A 12027-nucleotide genomic window follows, 5' to 3' on the forward strand; every position below is an offset into this window, starting at 1 on the left:
CAATTGTCAGCAAGCTAAACAGCAAATATTGCTGTGCCTATCAGAAACAGTCAGTATTCCATGTGGAGCAAGATGAGAAGAAATAAGTCACATTCAGAGAATAACTGTACTAAAAAAAAAAGGGATTTTTCAAAAGAGAGAGTCTCTCTTCCCTGCAGTTTTCCCTTTTGCTAGTTCTGTGTGACAACTAGACCATACGTTGTCAGGGAGAGAGAAATGGTGTCACAGTTTCATCCACAGAAGGGATGCATCGCCTGTTAGGGAGGTGTGTGTCGAGGAGCAGAGAGAAGTAGGGAGAGGAAGAGGAAATAAAAAGCAGGAAACTGTTCTCTTAAGCCTTTTCAGTGCAGGCAAAGCTGCCATGTGTTTAAGTTAACGTAAAGAGGGAAATGCTTCCACTCTTCAGTAGCTGTTGCAATTACTGAGTGGGAGATGTTGTTTGACAGCTGTGAATGGGACAAAAGATACTAAAAAAGAAGTGTTAAGTATGGTGCATGCTATGCAAAAGTTTGAAAAATATTCTCGAGTCAACACAAGGTTGAATGCATGAGCTCATTGGTATATATTCTTTGTGGGGAGGATTTTGCTTTTTCTTATGGGAAGGTGGGCCCTAAGTTCACATTTCTTCTTGGGTGAACAGCCCTGTAAGTTTTGTTTCTGTCCCCTATTGTGGTGGTGTAGAGGGTTTTGTAGCTGTCTGGTTATTCACTTCTTTGTAACTAACTGTTTGCTTTTTGTATTGCCATTCCATAACCTCCTGTCTCTCTGTAACTTTTCATTTTGTGTTCTGTTTCCTTCCTCGCTTTTTCTTCCCACTTGTCCCGTCCCGCCCCGGTCCCCTGAGTTGTGTTGTTTTGTTTTGTCCGGGGGGTGTTTGTGACTGTGCCTTTCCTCAGAAAGCACGGCTCCCGCAAATTGCACCCTCCCTACCAGGTGTCGGTCCCTGCACCGCAACACGTAGGGGGGTTTGTGTGGGACTTCCTGGGAAAGTGAGTGCCCTACAAGGCTTCTGTTTCCTCCGGGCTGGAATGTCGCCGCTGGCTGCCCGGCTGCTGCTGCTGCTGCTGCTGCTGCTGTTTGGGGCTGCTGCAATTCTGCTTTTTTCCTTAGGTCAAACAGGAACTGCTTGTGTCAAATACAAGTTCTGGTTGTGACCACAGTCCAAAGGATGTTTGCTGCTGTTCTCCCTGATTTAAACCTGACAGAAGCTGTTGCTTTTTAATTCTAATTCTCTTGCTGTGTTTTACCTTTGGTTCTAATCTCTGCTACCAGTTCTGCCTGAAACAGCTAAAACTCAGTGTTCAAGTGTTCTCAAATGTGTCATTGATAGAGGTCAGTACTGACTTATTCTTGAGGTTTGTAGTGATGACTATCCTGTAATAAGAAAACAAACAATCAAAAAGTAATGCTCCTTATTTGGGACATGGCCATCACAGCCTTCAGATGGGTATTTATACACATACCTGTTTGTGTGCACACACTGTGGAAATAAGAATGGGCTTTGTACTTAGAGGTGGCAGTAACTGTATCTGTATATGTTGCTTCAGAAGTAAGCACTGAGTGAATATATATGGAAGTCCTGGTTCCAGCTGCAGGCTTAAAATCGATTTTCATTTGGCATGCTCCCTACATAAGATAGGCAGTTCTTGTAAGGACACGGGGGTTTTTTTTTTTTTGCCTGAAGGAAACTTTGCTTTGGAAACAAAGGAAGACAGCACTCAGCTGTGGAATACCAGCAGTCCTGTTAAGGACAGCTGGAATTACTGGCTATTTTAAGAAAGAGAATTTGGAGAGTTTTCCTGAAAAGAATTTAAGGATGCCCTTTTCAAGAAGAAGCCTTCCAACTTTTGATTTGTAGCAGCCAAAAGGTACACTCCTCATCCTAAGTATTTCTTCTCAACAATAAATAAAAGATTAAAAAACACTGAGGGATCTCAAAGGAGTGCTGAAAAATGTGGACAGTAGAATGAAGTACCTTATTTTGTCTGTCTTTAAGACAGATACATTTGGTTAGTGTTCTGTGAAGGATAGATGGAGAGAGAAATTAGCTGTATTTTCCATCAACTTTACAGTTTCCTAGAACAGTGTAAAGGAAACTGTACTAGTAAATTATGCCCTAAGCTTAGGTCAACAATTTGAAGCTGAAATACTTACTTTCAAACTGCTACTCATATCTTGGAATAATTGTCTTTGGTTTTTAAGTTTGTTGTTTCTGTGAATTTTTCAGTAGTTTTTTAGAGAATTCCTAAGCAAGGACCACACCAGTGCATATAAATAATTTAAAGATATGTTGTAATTTAAAGAAATTAAAGAAAGGTGTTTATGAAGTCATAATCGTCACCATTAAAGTTAACCTTGAGAGACGGTATGGCTATAATTCTATATTGTCTTAACTCATTCTAGTCCTCCAAAAATAAATTGAACTCTGATTCAGGCATTGGAAAACCTGAAACAATTACATATTATTTTAAAATACTTCAGTCCATTTTGTTGCCATAAAACATAAAAGCAAATCAAATATATTTATCTTATGATTGCATGGTATTATTACAAGGCAGAATCTGTTGTTGTTGTTGTTGTGTTTTTCATCCACTTCCGTCAAAAATCTGTACCTTAAGCAAATATTAAAATTCTAAGGTAAATCGCTCAAGATTTAGCATATTCCAAGATGAAGATTGCCTTATAATTTTAATTCACATCTTGTGTGAAGTGATATAATCTTGAACCATATGTGAACAAATTTTTTCCACATGAATGCTGCCTTTTTTGAAGGACACAGCTGAAATTCTCCCCCCAAACCCCCAGTTAGTTTGAACCTGTCATGGGAAGTAGCAGCACAACGGTTTAATATTTGGCAAGCAACTGAGGACAGGGTTTTGTAATGGAAGGAAGTGGTCAGGCCCATAATTAGTCCAGCTCCACCTCTGAGCACACGGATCTGTTGAATATTAAGATTTTCATAATTTCCCAGCTAGGAAAGGAAGAAGTAATTTCTTTCTTCTCAGTCTTGCTTTATCTTCATACAAGATCAGCATTACACCTGAAGTCCCATATCAAGTTTCACAGAGGGAGAACAAAAACCATTTCATATTAGTATAACATCTTTAAAGAGGTAAGAATAAAAGATGCAGGCACATTTGCTTACAGGTATTTAACTTCAGACATTTGAAAGTATGCTGACGTTCAGAGAGCGTCCGCCTTCTAGAAGTCAGCCTTTGTTAAAGTGCCTTAAGATCAATGCTCAGACTCACTAACTGCTTTTGAAACCTGCATTTAAGGAAAGAAAAGAGACACAGAGACACTGCCAGTAATTGCAAATCCATCTGCAGAGAGCACCAGATAAAAACCCCATCACAGTGATTTTATGGTGACTCCTCAATCCATCCTCACCTTTTTCATATAATGGGATATCCTTTTTCGATTTGTTCTTTATTTAGGTGTCCTTCATTTCCCATTCTTTCCCTCTTCCTGTGTTTGGGAGAAACCGAAACTTTGTGATATTGCAGAAACAACTGTTCTGAAATACAAAGTTGAAGAACCCCAGTTAGTCCATGGTGAGAGGTCAGGGCTGGTGCAGGCTTTGGCTGAATGAGCTCGCTGTGTTATCCCCTCATTGAACCACCTAAACGTGGTATTATGTCCGTGTTCAAGCAGGCAGGACTGACACTATTAAACAGTGATTCATGTCCACGGAACTGATTACAGACCAACTCCTTTGTTACATTCAGCAGTGTGCTGAAAGCATGGTTTGTCTGCTAATCTAAGACTAAGGATCTGATCTTGGATCCTCCAGGAAGGACCCTGCACTGCAGAAATACCAGTAACAAGAAGCACTGATTGTGAACTTTTTTGAAGGCTTCTTTTCCTGCCAAATTCTCCTTAGTGCCGAAGTCCTGCTTGTTTTTATCACTAAATCAAGGTGGTTTTCAAGCTCTCCCTATCATGCCTATTATGCCTGTAATGAGTATAGGAGTTGTCATTTGCCTTGTATTGTAGCAATGATGGATTTTATTTAGCAGATATCTTCTAATCCAGCTGATAGATCAGTAGAGTGTAAGAACTGTGATATAATTTAAATAATTATAAACGTGAGGAGAAAGAGCATCACGTAAGTAATGAGTCTAGTCTGCATATCAGTTTCATTACCTTCCTTTACTACATCTCTTCAAAAGCTGTTTTTTTGTAGCTTTGTTTCAGTCAATATCTTTGAGCAATATGAGAGTATCCATACTCACAAGCTAGTGGAAAAGGAGTAAAAATCCCACAAAAACTCTCTTTCATACAAATGATACAGTGAAAATAAAGGTGTCCGATCCTGACATTATCTTGGAGTACAGAAAGAACAAAAAGAATATACAGTAACTGCCAGTAAGCCAGTGAAAGAGTGATTTTAGTGCTGCGTTGTGGCCGTGTGTGGCTGGGTTTGGCCTCTTAGATCCACGCATGCATGTGTGCATGGATGCACACACAAACCTTCTGTCTCTGTCTCTCCATCTCTTCCCTATCCCTCTAAATACCAATCTAGAAAAAAGGAAAAGACCAGCCATCATTCTTTCTATCAAGAAAACATGTCAAAAGTGGTAAACATAAATAACCTTTCTGCTTTGACAGACACAAGGAAGATCAAATGCCTATTGTTCCCTGTCAGACTGCTTTGAAGGAATGACAGAGTAATAAATATACACAATCATTCACTGCCAAACAAGTGGAATTCAAAGGTTGACTGAAAATCGTTACATAAACTACATCCTAAGTACATCTGAGACAAACGTAGCAGGCTTATTCTGCTCCCTATAATATACAAGCATGTGGAAAAAATTGTAACTGGAATATCCAACAGCTTTCAAAATAGATATTTCTAAATTACAGTGCTTAAGCGTTCACATCTCTTTTTTTTGATCTTCACCCAGTGATCAGATTTGAGTCGGCTCTACCTTTAAAATTAACGAGATGGTATTTTAGCAGAAAATGGGTTTCTCTGAGACTGCCAGTTGGCATTACAATTGTCTTGTCTCCCTGTGTGACTGTTGCATCGGAGTACACAGTTAATGGGGCTGGGCAGGAACGCTGCTGCTGGATCTTGTAAGGAATGCTGCAAGTGTGTGTTCTTGCTCGAAGGGAAAGAGTGCAAACTAAAAATTGTGATTTTGCTCTGTAATGAGCATGTCTCGGTATGTATCTGATCCTGCTTGCTTGGGGCTGCTGCCTGGGGCAGATGCTTGCTGTGCTCCTCTGTTCAATTTCACTGATGTAGCCCATGAACTGAGGCTTCACCTCCAGTCCATGGTAGATCTCCATTTACTTCCTAATGGCTGACAATTTCAGGTGTCTGCCTTGGTTTTAGTTTGAGTGATAACACACTTACAGACTGTGTTTGTAATTTTAGTGTGCTTTCAGACATAGTCCTTATTTTTGTTTGGATAAATATTATGGTTATTCTAAAAATCCACACTTCTGAAAAATATTTTGTACCTCTGTAACAAAAACTTGGAAAAGGGGCTAGCAATTACACAAAATATATTTTTCTTTGGAAGAAAGAATTATTCCATAACAAAATGGAGATGTAGCAATAATTATTCTCTGTTTAAAAACCATGCAGCTGGTTAAATAATACTTCTGTAGTGCACAGAAAATTGCAAGTGACCTCAGCATAGTGTTCTACATACTGTTTTGCCTTCATCCTGTGCCAGCAAAAGATGCTACCTTTAATAGCAGTTGGAAGAACTGTATGGCTCATTTAAATTCTACTGGGCTGTTCTGAGTTGTAGCCTGTTTTTCACTGTTAAATTGAAGAAATAATATCACATCATTACGACGCAACCAGGAATAACAAAGAATCCCTGAAACATAAAATGAGAAGCCCTAAATTTTTCCTCTTAGCTTATTTATTTCCATATTTAACCAAGTGTTTAGTTTCACATTTTTGTTCCCTTTTGTTAAATTTGTTTGTAGTCTTGAATTTCAGTCAGCATTCTTACTTACACATTTTTCTGTATGAATTAACCAAGGCTTTTGGAACATTTAAAGTTACTTCAAGATCAAAGGCTGAGATGTGGTATTTGGCATTTTACAAGTCTCATCTTTCCCCAAATCCCCAAATAATACAGCCTTTACAACAGCTGTCCTTGAAGAGCTTGATTTGAAGAATGTTGGTTCAGAAGCCAAAGAAAAGTACCTTTGCACTACTTAATCTGTAACAGACCAACAACAGCTGCTTGTACAAATTCAATACCCTACACGGTCGATAGTAAAATTTATGCCATAAATAAGGTCTTCAAATTTCATTTACATACCTCCATATACCAAGAGTAATAATAAAGGATACAGCAGTTAGCCTATCCTATAGAAATATTTTTATCCAGCCCATATCCTGCCTTTTTAGAGTGAAATTTTGCCATGGGAAAAGTACAACATGTGTTGTGAAAGCCAAATTGCTACTTTGGACAGAAGGACATTCCCTTTGCCTCTCTTCTATTGACTGAAAATCATCAAAATTAAAACCAGATTGAAAAGATGTGTATTTATGGTTCCTTGTTGACTTACCTTGCTGTTATCAGTGAAATTGACAGCAGATGCCTATGAAAGATACTGGAGACATTTGGAAAAAAAAAAAAGAAAAGCAATAATGAACCTATGGGACCTCATGTAATACTGGGGACTCCAGCATTTTGTCTTGGTCAGTTCTGCTGTTGAACAATGTTGGAGAGAACTGTCAAAAATATACCTGTTTGGTCATTATTGTTTTTAGATTGCACCTTATACAGGAGAATTATACGGTAGGAAGAAGAGGCAGCTGCTTTTTCTGTTTCTCTTTGGAAGGGGTGACTTCAATGTCAAAATTAAGACAGATGAGCTTTTAGCTTTGACAAGTCTTCAGGTCTTGAGGACTTTACTCCATGCTTGGGGTTTTTCTCTTTTCTCTTTAGTCTGTTTAGACAAGTTGGGATCGTCTGCAGGAAAATTGAGTCTTGCTCATGGAGAGAAAATAAGCCCCTAGAAGATGTCATAAAGGAAGACATTAGGTTTCATCTGAGATAGTCAAACTCTGTATTTTCAAAATGTTCGTTAGAATTCTGGAAGAAAGGTACTTGCTAATGATGTGATGTAAATCTGAAGTTTTCTTGTAAGATGGCTTATTTTCTTTTTCCAAGAACTGTTACATATTGGAGACTACTTGCTCTACAGAAAGTTGCCTCTAATTGAAATGGTGTAATCTAATCTAAAGGTCCTTTTTCTCTTATTTCTTTTTTTTTATTATTTTTTTTTTATTAGATGTCTATAAAACATGCAGCTCTGTGTTTGTGAGTGATTGTGTGTCTGTGTGTCATTACCTGATTTATATCTGCTTGTTTTGTCCTTTATTCTTGAACTGCTTTATCTCTGGACTCTGTTTTCACAAACTCTAACTCTTTCTCTTTCGCATCTCCTTCCTGGATTTGCTGCTTCCTTCAGCCTCACCTCAAGGTCAGTATTCACTTTTAAAAGGGTGTTTATAAAACTGTCTATTCAGCTAAACTTGAGATCTTACAGAAGATTGCACATCAAATTACATGATTGCAAAATAAAAGATCAGAGATTTGGTTACGCCTGTGTAGGAGGATGGGTTGAATAGGGTGCATGTTTAGAAGGAAAGAATTTATATCTAACCATTGTAAATCAATGCTGCTGTGCCCTGGGAAGAAGGGGAAAGCCTAACCAATGAAATTTTTAAAGGGAAAAAAAATACAGGAACAGGGAGCTGAAGGAAGACAGTTTAAATATTACTGGTTTTATCTGTTACTTTAAGAAGATAAGAGATTGGCATTAGCCATGTTCCCTAATACATACACATGCTGTGGAGTGCAAAAGTAGTTCCTTTGAAATACTAGTCATACAAACTTTAACTGCTGGATCTTTATCATTGCATCTGTGCCTGAAACCTTACAGTGATGTCGCAGAACTACTTCTGGTGCAGTTTGAATGTGCTGTGCTGTCAGAAAGAACTGAGGACTGAGGGTTAAATATAAGTGAATTAGGAGGAGGATGAATTTGTTGAAAACACAAAGTGATAAACCACTGAAGAAAGCCTACCAAGAGACAGTATGTTTTGAGTCTTTCAGCCATGGCTCATTTTTCTGTTTTCATATTTTAAAAGCAGTTGCTAACCATAGGTTTTGGGATTTCAGTAGAGCAGCTGAGAGTAAACATCTATGGCCTAAATAATACAAGTAAGAGTACATTATCTAATGACTCCCATTTGCCTTTGAAAGCTCTGAAACTATGTTGGATTTTAGTCTTTGCTGATAAAGTCTGTTTGGTAGAAAGCATCTGTGACTCCTGGAGAAGGAATGATCATAATTGTTTCAGGCAGTCTTTGCCCAGAAAGCCACTACTTAAAGACTAAAATTCTGAGTTATCAACCAACATCCGACTTTGCTGTTCATGATTAGCACTGAAAAATGTGGTGGTGACTGGAATCCCCCGGTGCTGCGATGCTGCTGACGCCTTTAAATTGTGTCAGCGTCGTGACCTTGGTTTGGCACAGGCATTGCACTTGTGGCCCTGGGTGCGTGTTTTTCTTCCTCCCACAAACTGGAAAAAGGTTGGAAGTTCATCATGTTGTTGTCATCCATCAGTACCTTCCGTATTCAGTGTGTCTTACTGGCGTACTTGTAATTACTGGGGAGAGGAGGTCTGGCCTTGAATGACCCCCTTCAGGTCCCAAAAAACACAACTGCCTGGAAGCTTTTTCTGCCCTGTGAGCATTCTCCTCTGAAATAACCACACTGTCTTTTGCTGCACGAGCAGGACTCTGGGGGGCAGTCTGTATTTGCCTGTTGCCACCATGAGTGGAACTTGGTGTGCTTTGCCTGATAAAGTCCTAGATGTTATGGAATCCAGCTGTCAAAGGTGTTTCGACTTTGATCCATATGACTGTAGGGTTTTATCAATACCTGTGCCTATGCTGGAATTAATGATAAGAGGGGAAACAGTTTTAGGGTGCTGTTTGGTTCTGGTCTTTCTAAGACCTGGCTTTCTAAGACCTGTAATTTCTCTTTTCACAAGCAATGTAACCATAACTTTTATTTCTCACATTTAGAGCATATTTTAAAATTTGGCTAGGGAAGATATGGCTGTGATTCAAGGTGTTAGGATTAGGAACTTGGAAGAGTTTTCTGCTAAGATGTTAAAGAGATTGTCCATTCTGTCCTCATAGTTTCTTAGTTGGTTTATTGATTTTTTTTGGTATTATTTTTATCAGTTTTTAAAATTATTATGGTTAGTTGCTGAGGTTTTCATTTATTTGTTAAAATAAATCAAGAGCGTAAGGAAATAGGTGGAATGACTGCTCTTGGAACTACAAAATCTCTGCTGGCCAGAAACAAAATAAAAAGATTCTCTTCAGGGCAAACAGGAAAATTACAGTGGTTGAAGTACACTAGTTTCTTTCCTAAGCATTTCAGATTTTGCCTAATTACCATTGACTGCAACATATGAAGAAATAGCTGTTCTGTGAAGTTACATTCTACCTTGGAAGCTACTATGGGAGGCATAACTTTATTTTTCTCTGAATGATGTAAAGCAATTTTTTCAGACACCAAAGCAAATATGTCTCATGGAAAAGAACTGAATATGTAAAAAATGTGTTAGGTATGTCTGTCTTCTAACAGGAAGAAATACTCTGAATTATTTCTGTTCCCATCAAGAACAGCTTTGCTTACAGTAATCAGTGCAATACCCTCTGAATTCTCTGATCTGTCCATTAAGCTTTCGTCGTCTCTCTCCTGTTGACAAACTCAGTGAATCAGAATAGAACCGTGTAATCTGCATCACTGTTGCTGGTGTGACATGGACTTACTGCTCAGAAGTCTTAAGGATCTAGAGTGGATGTCATGCTGATTCATAGTAAATAAAATTGTCTTGGAAAGCATAGGGATTAAAGCAGTTTTCCATAAGAAGTTTTTTTGCTAAGCGTCTCTGCTGATGACAGCCTCACATAAAGAACTCCCCAATGCTGGCTGAGTTCAAGAGTAGCAAGCCAAATAACACTATACTGATGTCGTTACCTGAAGCAGTGAAAAAAATTAGAAAAAATACTGTAAAATCATATGGTCCAGTTCTTCTAAGCTGTTCTTCTGAATATGTGTCACGAAAGTCGAGATAGATAAAGATAAAAAGACTGACATCAAGTGCTCTAATGAGCAACTGCATGTTTTTCAAGGGAAGAATGAGCTATATTGATAAAGTAAAAGTCAGATTTCCAGCCTCAAACTAGGTAACAAGCAGCTTAACTGGACAGGAGCTATCCCACAGGAGGCTTGTCTTCCAGTGTTCTGCTTTCTACTGTCAGATTTTCTGTTAGTTTAGATCACATAATTAATTGTACTGTCTGTCATATTTTAAAGCAAGTAATCCAGTTCTTAAAAGAAAGTTTTCTGGATTTTTTGCTATACCAAAGAGAATTTGATGCTCTAGGAAGTAATAATGAAATACTGTAAACCTTATTTCCACAAGCAAAGTGGCTTGGTGATTAGATGAGTACAGGCTGTTGGCATGAATCCAGATAAAAGTCTGCTAAGAGTGTCCATGTAAAATTAAATGTCAGCGTAGCAACTCAAGTGTAGCCTTATAAAATCAAAGTAAAAACAAAATACTAACTCTGAGGGGATTATTTCAGTCCTTTTTCCAGAGTCCTAAATATATATTAAACAGAACATGTCTAACCACCGAAGAAATGTTTAAAATGTCATCCTTCTGTAAGAAAATAGCAGATAATGTTGCTTAAAAAGTTCAGCAAGTACAGGAAACTCAGAGTGCTATTCAATAATTCTTTAAAAAAAACCCCAAAACAAAACAGCAGAGTACTTAAGTGACAGGCATGTAGTCTGTGGTACCTGTGGGCTTTTCACTGTGCTGGAAATACCTTTGCACACTGACTCATGTGCTGCACCTCCAGGAAGCCGTGGATCTGAGGACTGACAAAGTGCCAGCACGGTCAGGAGAAATGTCGCTGGAAATGTGGCTGGCTCTTCAGTTTCATACCTTCAGAAGACTCCAGGTCTTCACTCTGCCACAATGTTGGTCATTAACCATGTCAGGAAGTGAAAAAAATTTCAAGTGTGTTGAGTCAGCAGTGGTTTTAGCTTAGCAGAGACAGAAACATTGTCTTCAAAGAAGTTTCCATTTAAATTTCCTTGGCTGTCTCCAAAAAATAGCAATCTGTAGTAGTTGTTTTCTATTAAATATATGTTTCCTGTAATTCTACTTAGAACAAAAATGGCTTTGTGGAATTATTTACACTATAAAGTACTCTTCTTTTAAGAACTGTCTGATCCTTGTGAGTGAGGAGAATTGAGGCGTCTTAGAGATGGTAGTGGGAAAAGGAAGAAATGAAGGCATCAGGTCTGGTTATGAGGGTTGGGTGGTGATGAGGTCACAAAATAGAACTGTGGTTTTCGTTAAAACAAGTCACTGGCATAGCCTTTCAAATTTGCTTTAGGTATAGTGATTATCAGAGCTTTCCCTGTTCCAAGTGGGATCTGTACCTTTTCTTTCAAAAGTCCTCTTTTCTTGCCTCATTTAATTACATCTTAATTAAGCAAAATTATTCACAGATGTACATCATCTCAGAATTCTCTCTTTGCTGCAGTCTCATATGATCTGATTCATTTCCTACTACCTGCTGAAATTAATTTAACTATGTGAAACAATGAATCGTTTTTCTCTTTGTGTTACTCCTTTGTTTTCAGCACATATAGTCACAAAGTATGCAGGTTTCCAGTGGGATTTTGAACTGAGGTAGTATTAGAAAGACAAGTGACATGGCACTAGGGAGAATTTTTGTGTGTCACAGTATGCTGTGAATTTTGAAGAGGTTTGAGTCAAATGCTCTGAGAGAGAAATCCTTCACCATTTTTTCAGATATAACAAAAAGGTGGGGGTTTTACCATATTATTTGAAACATCAAAAGACAAAGTTATTTTTAGAAGACATTTTAAGATGCGTCTCTATCGTCCTATATCCCAAAGTTAACAAATTACATAGCAT

At 38.2% G+C, this 12027-nt stretch overlaps 1 protein-coding gene across 13 annotated transcripts in view; it reads left to right on the forward strand.

Annotated features, from left to right (window-relative positions):
• Positions 1-12027, forward strand: part of ERC1 (ELKS/RAB6-interacting/CAST family member 1) — a 283730-nt gene that overhangs the window by 119976 nt on the left and 151727 nt on the right. For 10 of the 13 annotated variants that reach the window (XM_048300324.1, XM_048300335.1, XM_048300328.1 and 7 more), the window contains one exon: positions 7453-7464. The exons of the other annotated variants lie outside the window; for them this stretch is intronic. In XM_048300324.1, coding sequence (XP_048156281.1) covers positions 7453-7464 — 12 coding nt within the window. The remainder of the gene's footprint in view (positions 1-7452; positions 7465-12027) is intronic. 13 annotated transcript variants of the gene reach the window in all.

The sequence above is a fragment of the Corvus hawaiiensis genome, chromosome 4 (assembly GCF_020740725.1).
Source record: "Corvus hawaiiensis isolate bCorHaw1 chromosome 4, bCorHaw1.pri.cur, whole genome shotgun sequence".
In the NCBI taxonomy this organism is placed as follows: domain Eukaryota; kingdom Metazoa; phylum Chordata; class Aves; order Passeriformes; family Corvidae; genus Corvus; species Corvus hawaiiensis.